Here is a 15,545-nt window from a genome sequence, read left to right on the forward strand (position 1 = left end):
GGATTCCTGTGGGTGGCATAATGCCTTCTATGCTGGGAGAAGTCAGTTGTAGCTGTCACTTGAAATCTACATGGAATTAGGCAGGATGTGAATGCGTTTTTGTGTTCTCTGCTGTTTAGACCTGCAGCTGTACCACAGCGAGACTTTGGAACTGATGCTGCAACGCTGGAGTAAGCTGGAGAGAGATTTTCGCATGAAGAATGGCCGTTACGACATCAGCAAGATCCCCGATATCTATGACTGCATCAAGTATGATGTGCAGCACAACTGTGCACTGAAACTGGAAGGCACAGCTGAGCTCTTCAGACTCTCTAAAGCCCTGGCAGATGTGATCATACCCCAGGTATAGCCTGTCCTGCCTGTGTGAAGATATCTGTGGTGCCACTTTCTGACCTATTCTCTGTCTGTTTTTTCTTGCATCTCCTGCACATTAACTTTTAAAGCAGTGTATCACAGATATTTCTCAGATATCTCTCTTACTGTTTGTATAATGCCAAAACCATATATGACTTAAGATATGGCAGTGCTTTCTTCATGGATGAGGATTCTAGCAGCATTAGAGCAATCAACAGGTGATGCAGCAGCTTTCCCATGTTCATCACAGTGCATTGTAGCACAGCTTCGAGTTGAGTGTGTGCTCTGTACAACATCCCATCTTCCACACACAAGATTGTACCTGGGGTAGGGTTTTCTGTGTTAAAGTGAAGGCTTTTTATGGTAGATCTAATGTCCTTGTTAAACTAGGACTTTTTGAGTTTGCAAAGTTGGATTGCTTCTCACAAAATTTTTGCATGTATAAATGGGAGGGGAAAGGAGGGCCATTTGCAATAGATCTCTTTATTCACCATTGTTCTGTCCCACTTGAGGCACAAATCTTTCATTTATGTGAAATGAGCTTCTAACAGCAGGGTCCAGTTGCCTTGGGCCCATGTAAGGCAGAAGTGGGCTTCTAAGCTTTCCCACACTATTCCTGGTGAGAGGTCCTTTGGCCATTTACAGCTTAGCTCTTCAAGTTTTATCACTGCAAATAGCAGTTGTTGCATTACTGCTTGTGACAGATCTGGGTATGTGTGTTCATACATCAAATTGTGTGTGTCCTGAGAGGAAGTTCCCTGTTGGGTACTTGTCTCTCTCAGTTGTTGAAAGTCTACTGATAGTTGTGTTCAGGCAGACTAGGATTCTTGGAGGAGCCTCTGTCCTCTGTCACCCTCCTCAATATGTGGAAAAAATGAGAAAGTTGCTGAGTGGTGTTTCCCTTTCTGGCCTTGCTTAACTGTAGTTCTGTATGTGGACAGGACTGTGGAAGTCCAGCCTCCTTTCATCTTAAGATGTGGCAAAGAACAAAGGCTCAAAGATATCTATTGTGTGTTCGTTTGTTTTGTTTTTTGTTTTGTTTTCCTGCAGGAATATGGAATTAATAAGGAGGAGAAACTGGAAATTGCTATTGGCTTTTGTCTTCCTCTCATTAAAAAGATCCAGTTGGACCTACAGAGAACCCATGAAGATGAGTCTGTCAACAAGCTACATCCTTTGTAAGGGCTGTGCTGCATGCTGTTATTGGTGGGGAGGGCCAGCTTTGGAGCAGTGTGTGGGAGCCATGCAGAAGAGTATACTGGTGTGTGAGGAGGCACTGAACATACGCTGCTCCCTCCTGGTGTGTCCTTTGGTTTGTCTGATGCTCCTTGAAGTGGAAGGGAAATGGAAAGGCACATTGAGACTGCTGAGAGTGAGCCAAGGTGCCAAAGAAGCTTAAACCGATTGTAGCTGGATGGTGGTACTTTCATTCCTGTCTCTGCAAGGGGCAAGTGCTAGTGTGATGTAGGCACTTCTGCATGTCTGTGTCTCTACCACTCGCTGCTTCTGTGCCTAATGTTCACTCTGCTTGTTCTGTTCCTGCGTCTCTTTGACAGTTCCCAGTGTATGATTTTCTTGTTAAGTAAACAGAAATGGTGCTGTATGATAGATGTTAATACACTGGCAGACTGTGAGTAACATGGGGCTAAACATTTTTTTTAGGTACTCAAGAGGAGTTTTGTCACCAGGTCGCCATGTTCGGACACGGTTATACTTCACCAGTGAGAGCCATGTGCACTCTCTGCTCAGCATCTTCCGCTATGGGGGGCTCCTGGATGTAAGTGTTCCAGCAGTGCTCACAGAGTAAGCCTCCCCGCTTTTTCTCAGTAACCCTTTCCAAGGTAGACAGTGTTTGTAGGTTGCCCCTTTAGGCAGTGTTCCCAGTAATGATGTGCATCAATGGCCTCTGGCCTACTCCATTTCTGCTGTGTTTGCATGTTGCAGCTTCCTGCCTTTCTGGCATGTAGGAGGATTGGTCTTCCTCTTTCCTGACATTGCCTGCCTTACTTGTCCAGAGGCATGTTTTCTCCAAAAGTTCTGTTGATTTTAGATGAGTCTAGACCACTTGCCTGTGTAGGAAGATAGCAATATGAGGCAGTGGTGATGCAGGAATTTCTTCCTGCCTCCTTCAGCTCTTTATTTAAAAAGTTATGCAGTCACTGTTATTTAGTGTTTTTCGGTCAATTCTAAGTCAAGAAAATCAGTTTGCTTACAGGAAAATTGACTTGGGGTTGCAAATGCATAGGGGGTGTTCTGTACCAGAGGGACAGATGACAGAGTTTTAGGGGACTAACTCATCCAATCCAGCCTCTTCCTGTGCTCTCATAATCTACTTCCTGAAGGAATCATCATGCAGACCTTGAGAAAAGCTCTGCTTTAGACTATGATTTATCTACCTGCTTTTAAGCATGGTGTTCTCAAAAGCCATGAGAGTTTGGGGTTGTTTATCAGGTGTGATTTCTGATGTCTTTGGAAGCTACCTATATCTGCAGGCAGCCATCATGCAAGTACCTCTGTATTACTTGCTCACTCTGTAAGATGCTGCTTTATTCCCCACTCAAGTGTCAGAGGATGCCGTCTTGCCAGTATAAGAATGTTAAGCTGCATCTTAGTTCATATGTACCGATGGGGTTCATTTCATGTCCATCAAGGTGGTGGGACACTCCACAGCAGCATGAGTGGCACTTTAGGTATGGCCAATCCCTAGCAGTGCTGGGAAACAGTTACGGGTGGGCTGCCCTGCCTTGTGGAGCCCAAGGGTCCAGCGTGGCTCTGTAGACATCATTCAGCATTGTGTACAAGCAGCTTCACTCAGTCCTTTATTTACCAGTTCATTCCTTGTGCTTTTCTGTGATTTCTCTAAGATACTCGTTCTGTAGAACACTGAGAATGACTGTGTTTGGGTACCGCTGTGGGTTATGCTTTTCTTCAGTCAGCATGGCGTAGGGGGCTTGCATCTGGATGTGCTCAGAACTGCACGTGGATTGTATGGGTAGCTGTAGTATCCCTCTATGCAATTGCTCCTTACTGTAAGCATCCTGCCCTCATTGCAAGGTCATCTCTCTTCATGCAAGTTAAGCAAGATGTTTTTGTCCTGACAATGCTGTTACCTCGTGGAGAGGCTAAGTCTCTCAGACCCATTTCACTGAATGCTGCAAGGTGTCTGCTGTTGCTTATTCCATGCGACTGTTTATGTGTATATATCAGGAGAACAAAGACCAGCAGTGGAAGAGAGCCATGGACTATTTGAGTGCTATCTCAGAGCTGAACTACATGACCCAGATTGTTATCATGCTCTACGAGGACAACAACAAGGTGAGGGATATAGCTGTAGGACAAAATCCTTCCTGCCATGATGCAAGGCACAGTCCCCTGAGAGATGTGTTCAGCTGGGAAGTTTGTGACCTGAGCTCTCTCACCTTGTAAATAATGATGGATGGATCATTTACACAACCGCTAGTTTTTATTTTTAGGTGAGAGGAAGTGACTCAGTTAATGTTTGTTACATGTAAGCAGAATGCCATCCTGATCAGTAACACCAAACTTACGTAATTGATACTAGCTATTTTAAAGCATGTCCTAAAGCAAAATCATTTGGTGTTTCTTACTATTAATTACAAATGAACAGTAAGAAAAACAAAATAAAACCAAATTATATTTGACAGTTTATTCAGAATAGTTCTAGAAAATGTCCATAAATCCCACATTCATAAACTTCTTTTATTTAACTGAACAGAAATAGATTGATATAGTTAGGGAAGTATATACTGATATCTTCAGGAAGTAAAGATAATCACTTAAAAAAACAGATGGAATATGGAAGGTGACAGTGATGTCCATAAATAGTTTTGACACTGGATTGTACATACTGAATCCCAGGTTTGGTGACCTGTACTGCAGGAGGTTGTAGTGGGTGAGGGGAGCAGTCCCTTTTTTCTGTAAGCTTTAGAATTAGAATTTTGTATTCAGAGAGCTGATGTGGGATTTTAATAGTAGAATAGAGATCTTGAGTGGTGTAAGTCTGTTAGTGAATTGAGATGATGAAACTTGGGCTTTTCATTAGTGCCAGATCCTGTAAAAGCTCTGGCTACCTTTTAAATATATATATATAAATAAATATATATATAAGTTTTTTGTAAGTTATATATATATATAAGTTTTAAATGAATATGAGAGACAGTTACTTAAATCTTGGAGTAACTTGATGAAAGTTATAGGAGGGAACCCATCTCTCCCTGTGCCAGTAAGTTCTGATTTTGCAACAGGAATGGATCAGAAGGGGCTATGCTTTAGGTTTGTATATATACATATAGCCTGATGCTGTTTTGGTCTTCTGGTGGCTGTTGTCACAAAATAACAACAGTTTGAATGCCTCAGCTTTGTGCTAATAAGGGCTGTCCTTTTGGATGAGACAAACCTAGAGACAGTATGTTTGTGGTTCCTTGTTGCTTCTGCCTTTCTTCCAAAAGGATGTGCTTGGGATGCGTGCTGCACCAGCATGGTGGGCTGACCTAAGTCCAGATCATGGCCTGTGCTGACAATGGGATTGATTTTTATTCGTTTATTTATTCCCTATCACTCGTGTTCACAGGACCCATCTTCAGAAGAGCGTTTCCATGTGGAGCTGCATTTCAGCCCTGGTGTGAAAGGCTGTGAGGAAGACAGAAATGTCCCCACGGGATTTGGCTTTCGGCCTGCATCAGCAGAGGTGAGCACGTTGTCCTAGACAAGAGTGACACTGTGGCCTGCGTGCTGGGGACATGGTGAGCATGGATCTGTCAGACCCCATGCTGCTCTGCTGGGCCCTGCTGCAGTCCAGTCTCCAGCAGCATGTTCTCCTCTGGCCTTTAGTCTTGTGCCTGAGGACTCTAAGTGGGTTATGTTCTCTGCCTAACTTCGTGGGCTTTTCAGGACAGTCTTTGTGTAAGGAGAAAGCAGAATGCTATATCTCACTGAGCTTAGCAGAGCTGGAGATATGAGCCTAGAGTAAATGCCCTGGGCAGTGCCTGGAGCTGTCAGTGTTTCCTACTGCAGAATGAGGACAAAAAAACAGACCAAGGCAGCCTGGAGGACCTCTCCAAAGAGAAGGGCATTGATGAGCCAAATCGTGCACAGCAAATGTCTCCGCAGCCCTCTGAGCCGGTCAGCATTCAGCGAAGATCACCATTGATCAGGAACCGGAAGACAGGGTCCATGGAGGTAATAGTGCAACGGGCTGTCTAGGTCGTTCTAGTGAAGGTCTTTTGCCTAGTTTTAGTTTCCTGAGGTTCCTCTTAACATGCCAGATTTTGAGTTGATTCTGTGGATTGATTTGGGGATGGAATTTGAACAGGGATTTTTTGGAAAGCTGACCTACCAAACTCCTCACTGAAGAAACAGGGAATTGATGAGGAAGAGCAAGTAAGGAAATGCTTGAAAAACACAAGTATATTTAGATTACATGCTCTGTAAAGGCATTCATGTTCCAGCCACCAGATTGCTTGCAACCTGTTCACCTTGCCACATTGTTATCTTTGTGTTCCCTTAGATTCCAGCCTTTGCATCTCACAGTTCAGCTCCCCATTTCTTGTTCCTGTTTCCTATCTGTGGTCTCATGCAAACCAGAGGTCCCTGCTAACTGGCAGGTTTATTAGAGTATTTAATCTGTCATAGGGTTTAGAGCTGTCAGTCTCTGATCTGCTAAAGCAACAGAGATTGATTTTATTGATCTTACTACTCTCTTTCATGGCTATTTGTATGGCATAAGGCTAGCTTCACAGTCAGCAGGTAGCTGACACCTTCAGGGTGTTTCATGGGCATTTTTGGTATCTATTTTCTGAGCCAGTGAAAGCAGAAAGTTAGAGTTTGGGATGTTTGTTAGCTGTCTTCTGTCTCTGTGTCATTTGTGCTGTAATCTTTGTCTGCAGTATGTGGGGGCTCTTTGTAGTGAGCGCATGCTATATTTAAGGGGACATTTCTGCTGCTTAAGAAGGAACTGTATGTCCCAGTGTTTCCAACAAGAGTTTTGGGATACGAGGAGCTTAGTACAGGAATCCCTTCATACTTCTGAAATCTCTACTGTTCCGTAACCCAACACAAACCTGAAATTAAAATTGAGCACACACTGTCACAAGCTTAGCATACAAGTACCTGTATGCTTGAAAATTGTGATTTTTAAGGAAGAGACACTTTTCTTTACTTTTTATGGGTGTATAAAGGCTTTTGACATCAGTGGGTAACTTAGGGCATGACACTAACTATACTATCTCTTTTTGCAGGTACTTTCTGAATCTTCTTCCAAATCAGGAGGTTATCGCCTCTTCAGCACTTACTCAAGGCAGTCTTCTGAGATGAAGCAAAGTGGCTTAGGTACTGTACTTGACCTATACTCAGCCTGTTCACCTGTACCTCTGTATTTTTGCGTGCGTCTGTCTGTCCCTTCCCATATACATCTGGCTTAAGTTCCTTGTATGTCTGTGTATATGTGTTCTCTCTTCTTGTAGTGTTACTGCCTAGACTGCTATAAAGGCTATCTTATTGTAATGCCTTTTGTGTATGATCTTCTTCTTCAGTTTCTAGCAACAGAAGACGTACCTGTCATCCTTTATAGCACGAAACAACAGAGCAACCTGTGTACTTAGAGACTGGACTTCTGCTTCTGTGTTGCTATCATTTGTTACACCATTTTTAACCTTAGTAAGAAGAGGTGATTTCACGTGAGAACTAGTATGCTTTGTGATCTGAAGAACGGTAATTTACAAACAAAGCTGCTCTTCATGTAAGACTATTTTATTTCTAGCTTTGTTTCATAAAGAACTCTTGTATGGAACAGCTCTGTCATCTGCTGCAGTGTTTTGACAGCTTCAGTTGAGCTAGGATCCACTGGTTAGCTGTTCTTTGCATGGTAGCCAGTGGCAGAAAATATTTTGGGGCAGTTGGTGTTCTCCATGTGTCCTTGAGGATACCATTCCCTGCCAACCTAAGCTAAACTATGTGTTAATAGTGGAATTTTTTCCTGAAATATTTTTGCTAAAGCAAGATCTGTTTGGAAGGTGAATAGCAGTCTTTGGTGTCATGAGTTTTAAAGTAGCTGAGAAACCTAGATCCTGAAGATGACTAATAAGCACCAGGAGGTGGAAGTGCCCAAGTTATGCTCACTTTCTTTTTCTTTAAAGCCATTTTTTACATTTTGGCTTTGAGGCATGGCCGTAGATTTCCTTGCAGAAGTTCTGATTTACCAGTTCTTTTCCCTGTTATGTGGGCATCCTGCAGCCAAGGGTTTTCTGAAAGGCCTAATCTTTTTTTTTTTTTGGTCACTTTTGAATGATTAGCTTCTTTGGAAACTAATTCTTGCCAAGTTAATTGAATTTTCTTTGGAATGATAAGGAAATATCCATGGAGTCTGCAACCTATAGCTCCAGCCAGTTGGAAAAGTCGAAGAAGTAATGCTGATGCATATTATTTTCTTAAAGGCATAATAACCTTGGCCATAGTGGTTTTTGAGTGTGGTATATCTACTGCCTTTCACAGACCACATGCAGGATTAAGGAAGCTATAATAGACTGCCTTGACTAGGCTTGAAGAAACCTGTGGTTAATCTGTGAATCCATGTGAATTAATATGAGAATTTCTAAGATAGCACTCTCTCAATGAAGGACATCTGTTTGAAGAATGAATACATCAAATGCAACGTGCAAACTGTCTTCACTGTTTGGATTTCTGAGTGCCAGGAGGCATGTGTTCTGGAAAGCAGATTTTACAGCATAGATATTATACCATTTTTGAGGTTTCTGAGGAATGTCTGTTTTGGGGATAGAGAAGACTACTGCTATACCGGACTCTTGCAGAGGACTACTTTTCCTTGACAACAAAATTTAAAATGTGATCCCATCAGGTTTAATACCAGGTTCTTGCCTGACTTGCCTTGCAGGAAAGCCTTTGCTGATCACTTCCAACTGTGAAGCTCTGCAGAGGCAAAACTTTGGGTAGGAATTGAGAGACCAGATCTGTGACAGGAGATACAGCTGGATACTCAGTTCAGTCTGTAGAGACTTGCAGCTGCATGCAAAGAAGGGTTGAGCAGAAGAGACTTGTGGTGCAATGCCAGCTTGCACAATCTCTGGTTATAAGGATGTCTGTTTCTGTGAAGTTCTCTCAGCCTGAGAACTGTTGAAAAGAATGGTGCCTCTTTACCTTTAAAAGTCAAGCTCTTCAAGGAATATTCCTGCTTATTTTGTAGAAATCTAATTTCTTCCCCCTTTGTGATCTGAAATGCTCTCTCTCTTGGAGAAAGAATATAGAACTCATGTGAGCTTGAACTTTGGCTTTAATAGTTGTCTCAGCAGCTGTGCTATGAGGTGGTTCATTCAGATGCTACCGCTGTTTCTGAGCTTTTCTGAAGCTGAGCTTACTCACTGACCTTGTCAGTGTCTGGCTATTTATCTCTGAGGGAACATATGCATCTCTTCTGGTATAACGTTGTATGTTGAGGCATACAGGAAAGGGGAGCAGGGCAGAGCTCCTAGAATTGCCCTGTTGCCATACTTGCTAGAATTCTGTCTTTAGAGTATTTTAAAAGATGCCTTAAAATGGCTGTTTGGAAAAGGGGAGAGCAGCAGCTTGCTTTGTCTTTGCAGTGTGATGCTTTGGAGTATGCCTCATTTTTCTGGGCAGGAGCAAGTGCATCATTACGGATTGTCTGCAGTATTGTGCATGCTTCTGGCTTGAGAAGCCTAGGGATCTTTCAATGCTTTTCTTCGCTTGCAAGAACACTGAAATGGGATAAAATCTCTCCTTTCTGTTTGAGTAAGAGGTGGTGTATTGCTGGTGGGGATGACAGCCTTGTTCTGAGACTTCCTCTCCCATAGGGAAACAGGGGATGTCCATTTTTAAACATCTGAAACATTGAATAGACATCTGAAAATTAAATATACAAAAATAATCCAGTACACACTGCTGTTTCTGGCAAGTGTTGCTACATCTTAAAACCAATTTGCTAGTATACCATTATGTTTTTAGGATGTGTGTTTGTTTGTTTACTTTGGTTAGTGAACTCCTAGAGTTTATTCATAGACAATTGCTGTCATCCACAGTCATCCTTGTAAATTCTATTCAGGTTTAAGGGTGCGTACAGAGTGCTTTTTCTACTGTAGAAGAACAGAACCACTGGGGTATCCCTAGCTTAATGATTATTGACTCAAGATTGCACAAGATTGTAAGTGATAAAAATATTCTGTTACATTTTTATTTGCTGGTAAATGAGTCTTGTTTTTGATGTTGTTTGTTTTAAACCGTAGAAGGATGACTGTGAACATCATGCTGGCTGCCACTTGACAAAATTTTGTTTGCTTTCTGACAGATTCCAGTTCATGCTGAGTCACTACTGAACTTCACTTTAAGGCATTAGGAGAAAATTTTCTAAGACTTGTGTATCAGTCACCCTGCAGGCAAGAGTTCTTTGCCTGTTTGTCGAAGGACATGTACGTGCTAGTCTGTCATGCTGGAAAAGCTATCAGCAGTGATATGGTGGAGTAGCTTAGGTTCAGAGCATATGAGAACTCTTTATCATCCTCCACTGTTCCAAGAAGCAGGTGCTGTCAGCTGAGACTGAGCTTACACAAGAATAACTCAAAGCTCAGGATCTGTGTTTTTTTTTCTCCAGAGGCTCCAGCTAAAAAGCAGTTTTGTAGGAAAAGGGCTGGCATCGTCATAGGCAACAAATGGACACTAGGCAGCAGTGCACCCTTCCACCAGAGGAAGACAATGGCTTGCTTTCTCTGCTGGGTTAACAGGACTGCAGCAGGCAGGCTGAGGGAGCTGTTTTTTCTTCTCTGTTCAGCATCTGTGAGACTGTGTCTGAAATACTGCTGTCCTGTCCTGAGCTCCCTAGTGCAAGAAGGGCATGGACATAGCAGGCTTATGTAAGTCCAATACACGGCAGTGGAGGTGGGTGGGAGCTGGAGTGTGCCGTTGATGAGGAGAAGCCGAGAGAGCTGGGCTTGTGCGGTCTTTGGGTCAGAAGCTGAATGGAGGATGGAGACCTTAATGTTGTTCAGCCACCTAAATGGGAGGTTACAGAGAATACAGAGACAGACTCTTCTCCAAGGCACATGGTGATAGAATGAGAACCAACAGGCAGAAGCTGCAACATGGGAAATTCCAATTAGCTAGGAGGAGCACAGTTTTCACAAATGCACCAAATATTGGAACAGGGGCCTTGACAGGTGGTGAAATCTCCTTTCTTAGAGGTATGCAAAACTTGACTGGACAAACCCTAGCAAGCTGATCCAAGTTGGTCTTGCTAGGGGGATTGGGAAAGAAGCTTCCAAAGGTTCCTTCCAACTTAAATTGTGCTGTATTTTAGAACCAAGAGCTGCTTGCAATATAAGCACGATCTTTTTAACAGTAGTAACAGTTGCATTGTTCCACATAAATGCTAGAAGGCAGTATGTCAGGTTTTCCATCCTGGCAGACAAGATGGAGCGAGATCAACCTGCTTGTTTCTGGAAGCAGTGTAAGCGGGAGTAATGTTGTTTTTTAGTAGTTGGTATTCTCAGTACAGACTGTAGTATTAAGACAGTTTAACAGAGAATTCATAGACAATCAGTGGTTTGTCTGGCCCATAAGAAGGTTTTTTTTTTTTTTTTTTCTCGTGGACAATTGCTTTACTTGGTCAAAAGAGTTCTGTTTCTAATGCCCAGCAGTTCCTTAAATATCACATAAAGTCAAGTTGCTGTAAAAAATGCTGTACTTCACAGAAGCAAACACCAGCACTTGCCAAAGCCACTGGTCTTAGGTTGCCCTCCTGTGCTTGAGACCATTTTGAACACCTTATTCGTTGCCACAGGTTATGCAAATCTCCACACTGTGTGGGCATCTGGTGCTTTGTGGATGTAGATCGTGGAACACTTGGACCCACTCAGGAGTCAAAGCATGACCAAGTGGATGTGAAATATCATCTGGGCAGCAGCTTGAGAAAGAAAATTCTCTGGTCGTATTGCTTTCCTTACTGCTTGACAGAGCAATTAATCTCCATTTACAGCAACAGATTAAACAGGTTGAAATTTATTAGATGTAGACAACCCTTTCTCCTTCTTAGTGCCCTGCAGAAGAAGGATCTTCCAGAGAAAGGACAGGAGAGCAGAGAAACAAAGGCCTGTGACATGAACATCAGTGATTTGCATCCTCGCTTTTCTGATATGAATACTTAGTTTTGCTGACTGGCAGATGTCAAGATGTTTTTCGTAGACCAGGACAGAAGAGCCAGAGGGAAATAAACCACTGAGAGGAGATAGGAACTTTCCTGGAGCTGAGTATTGGGCCTACCTCATGTGCATTTGTCGCTGCTGAATTGAGAATGGGGTTTACTGCCTCCCCGCGCTCCCCCAGCATCAATTTCTTCCTGAGATGCCTGTGAAGTAGGCAGTTTATTCCTCATTCTTCGACTAACCCTGCTTTTCTGTAGTTGCATGTGGTGGAGATGTAATACTAACACCTTCCATGCCTTTCCAGGGTCACAATGCACCGGCCTGTTTAGCACCACTGTGCTGGGAGGCTCCTCCAGTGCCCCCAACCTCCAGGACTACGCACGCAGCCATGGCAAAAAGTTTGCCAGCAGCCTGACATACAAAGACGGTATGTGTGTTCTCTGTGCAGCAGGTTAATTTGTGGACTTTGGTGTCTCAGGATACTACTAAGGCAGAGACTTAGACCATTAAGAAGAGCGACACGGTTGAATGTGTATATTCGCCGCATCTACAGTAATGCATTTTGTCATATCCCAAGAAAACATGAACCCTGCTAGGACAAGACAGGAGCTGACATTGTGTGAGGAGTTTTATGCTGATTTATGGTAATGCTGGTGTATGGTCGTGCTGGTGTCTGATTTTGCTCTCGTATTTTAATGCTGCTTGCTGTTGTGGAGGAAGGATTATTGGTCCGGATAGGAAATAGGTTTGTCCTGGTACTGAAATCCAGCACGTCAAATCATTTTGCTTTTCTTGGTGATCTTCCTGATGTTAAGCCAATGTTTTCTTGAGACAGTAATGCTCAACCTACAGAAGATGGGGCCATCCCAAAGGCAGTGTGATGTGCTGGGTGGAATAAGATGAGTGCTGGAGTCCCCATCTGTGCGCTGGGCACACAGAAGAGTCTGAGAGAACTGTCAGAAAGCAAGTGTAATAGGTGTGATATGCTTGTGGTAAGTGGGATGCTTGGACAAAATACTGCAAAAGGACTGTAAGGTCTAGTTATTGTGACTAGTTTGTACTGCTGTGTGGTTCAGGAAGACAGTCTGGTAAAATGTATTTGGGCCATTAGTATAAATGTTGCTCAGTGTGCATGGATGAAGGGGTGTTGCCAGCTGAGGACTGATCTGCAGTTAGTGCATTATGTATTGAGAAGCAGAGAGTCTGTTGCTACTTTCAAGGAAATTGGAGCACAGGAAAAGGCTGAGGTATCCTGGAGGAGTTGTAGGGATGTAATGCATTAGTGTAAGTGTTCTTTATGATCCCAGTAAGAAGGTCGTTCAGACTCTGTAAAGTATTGATTAGAACAGATTAGGTGATGAATTGATTGAGAGCAGCCCTGCAGAGAAGGACCTGGGGAAAGCTGATGGATTCAAAACTGAACGTGAGCCTACAATGTGCACTTGCTGTCCAGAAAGCCAAACATATCCTCATAAAGATCATTGTAACCAGATGATCTTTAAGGGCCCATTCCAACCAAAACCATTCTATGGTTTTATATTCTATGGTCTAGTTCCATTCCCCCTGCTATGGGCAGGGACACCTCCCACTAGACCAGGTTGCCCAAAGCCCCATCCAGCCTGGCCTTGAACACTTTCAGGGATGAGGCATCCACAACATCCATAAAAAGAAGCATGGCCGGCAGGTCAAGGGAGGTGATTCTCTCCTGTTGTGGTTTAACCCCAATAGGCAGCCAAGCCCCACACAGCTGCACGTTCACTTCCCTGCAGTGAGATGGGCGAAAGAATTGAAAAGGTAAAAGTGAGAAAGCTCAGGGGTTGAGATAAAGACAGTCTAATAGGTAAAGCAAAAGCTGTGCCTGCAAACAAAGCAAAATAAATAATTCATTCACTGCTTCCCATCAACAGGCAGATGTTCAGCCATTTCCAGGAAAGCAGGACTCCATTATGGGTAACAGTTTCTTGGGAAGACAAACAGCATAACTTGAAACATTCCCCCTTCCTCCTTCTTTTCCCAGCTTTTATTGCCGAACATGATGGCATATCATTTGGAATATCCTTTTGGACACTTGGGGTCATTTGTCTTGGTGTGTCCCTTCCCAGCTTCTTCTGCACCAGCCTACTGGCTGGTGGCAGGTGAGAAACAGAAAAGACCCTGACGCTGTGTAGGCACTGCTCAGCAACAAGTAAGAAATCGGTGTGTTATCAGGACTGTTTCTGTCACAAATCCAAAACATGGCACCATACAAGCTACTATGAAGAAAATTATCCCAGCCAAAACCAGGACATTCCTTTCTATTCTGCCCTCATGAGACCCCACCTGGAGTACTGTTCTGGGGTCCCCAGCACAAGAAAGACATGGACTTGTTAAAGCAGGTCCAGAGGAGGGCCATGAAAGTCGTCAGAGGTCTGGACACCTCTCCTGTGAAGACAGGCTGAGAGAGTTGGAGTGGTTCAGCCTGGAGAAGAGAAGGCTCTGGAGAGACATTATTGTGGCCTTTCAATATATAAACAATGCTTATAAGAAAGAGAGAGATTTTTTTTTTTAATAAGGAAGAATTTTTTTGCAACTAATGTAGTGAGACACTGGAACAGGTTGTTGAGAGAAGCTGTGGATACCCCATCACTGGAGGTGTTCAAAGTCAGATTGGACAGGGCTTTGAGCAACCTGATACAGTGAAAGATGTCCCTGTCTATTGCAGGGGGCTTGGACTAGATCTTTAAGGGTCCTTTCCAACCAAAACCATTGGTCAAAAGTAACACAGGAAGGGAGAGAGGACAGATGATCTTATACGTCCCTTCAGGTACTGCAAACACTGAGTTATGCAGCATTGGACAAGCCTCTCCATGGATGGGGTCTGCACAGTGTGCTGTGCCTTGGTTGGAAATCCATCCAGTACTTCACAACTCGGGTTTCCCAGCATTTGAATGGATTATTATTTGTTGCTGTGTCTGAGTGCCTTTCTTACTGGGATCACAATGAACACAACACCCACATGTGATGAGCTGGGGAGATAAATAACTAAGGTTATAATTTGTGGCATCGGGGAAAACAGGAGATTGATTCATTTGGATTTTTGTTCAGTTTTGAGGCAAGGAAAATGGCCTAGCAAATCGGGGTGTAAAGATGTTATCCAATGCACAGACCTGTTGGAACCCCCTGAATACTGTTGTATTGAGACCATTAGGTACACCAGCTTTCTGTGCTGTTTTGCAGAGTGTAAGAGAAAATAGTGTTGCTTTTCACCTCTTTAGGGAGCTCCCTAGCAAACAACAGGCTGTGTGATAGAGGCAAGGAGGATGAACTGGAAGGATTTTTTGAACCCTGCTGCACAAGCCTGAGTGCTGGCTACCTGTGGATCCCAGAATAAGCTCATGGTGTTTGGCACAAGACGGATATGGATACCAAGAAAGCCACTTGAGAAGGCCAGCTAGGGCTCTGGCTGATTTTCTTCCACAACTGTGCAAGCACTGTGGGCTGAAGGCAGTACTAATTCTCAGGGAAAACTGTCAGACTGCTTGCTCTGTGCTCAGCTGGGAACAGGACAGATTCTGCTCAGTCCTGGTGCAGCACTGCCTTTCTCCATAGGCTGTGTAGTGGGACTGTGCCTGCAACCGGCTACTTGCAGTCAAGGTCCACAGCAGACACCTACTGCTTTAGCCTAAATTCTGCGACAAGGTTTCTGTGTGCTTAGATGCAGCTGTGCACTCAAGTACTTAAAAGTCAGACTTACTTAACTAATATGTGACTAACATAATGCAGAATTATTCATCTTGATGGTACATTTCATTTTTCACATTTCATAGTGTGCTATGGCACCCTGTGCTACAAGTGCCCTGCCGCAATAATAAGAAGTTGGGGGGGGTTGGAAAAACAAATAGGAGTCAGAAGGACATTTATCTTCTGGGGAAGGTAGTTTGGAACGTGAAATAAGCCCTTAATCTGTTTGTCCTGCTCAAACAAGTACCAATGAAATGATGAATATCGGCATTTAAAACAAACATC

General features: G+C 43.4%; 1 protein-coding gene across 7 annotated transcripts in view; it reads left to right on the top strand.

Moving 5' to 3' along the window:
* Window positions 1-15,545, top strand: part of PPIP5K1 (diphosphoinositol pentakisphosphate kinase 1) — a 54,605-nt gene that overhangs the window by 21,605 nt on the left and 17,455 nt on the right. For 4 of the 7 annotated variants that reach the window (XM_035568890.2, XM_035568891.2, XM_035568894.2 and 1 more), the window contains exons 20-26: window positions 120-343; window positions 1,405-1,532; window positions 2,017-2,131; window positions 3,562-3,669; window positions 4,946-5,062; window positions 5,389-5,553; window positions 6,612-6,702. In XM_035568890.2, coding sequence (XP_035424783.1) covers window positions 120-343; window positions 1,405-1,532; window positions 2,017-2,131; window positions 3,562-3,669; window positions 4,946-5,062; window positions 5,389-5,553; window positions 6,612-6,702 — 948 coding nt within the window. Of the gene's footprint in view, window positions 1-119; window positions 344-1,404; window positions 1,533-2,016; window positions 2,132-3,561; window positions 3,670-4,945; window positions 5,063-5,388; window positions 5,554-6,611; window positions 6,703-11,844; window positions 11,968-15,545 lie in introns of all 7 variants that reach the window. The other 3 variants (XM_035568889.2, XM_035568888.2, XM_050712924.1) reach the window with 1 other exon arrangement.

This window comes from Cygnus atratus, chromosome 11 (assembly GCF_013377495.2).
Source record: "Cygnus atratus isolate AKBS03 ecotype Queensland, Australia chromosome 11, CAtr_DNAZoo_HiC_assembly, whole genome shotgun sequence".
NCBI lineage: Eukaryota > Metazoa > Chordata > Aves > Anseriformes > Anatidae > Cygnus > Cygnus atratus.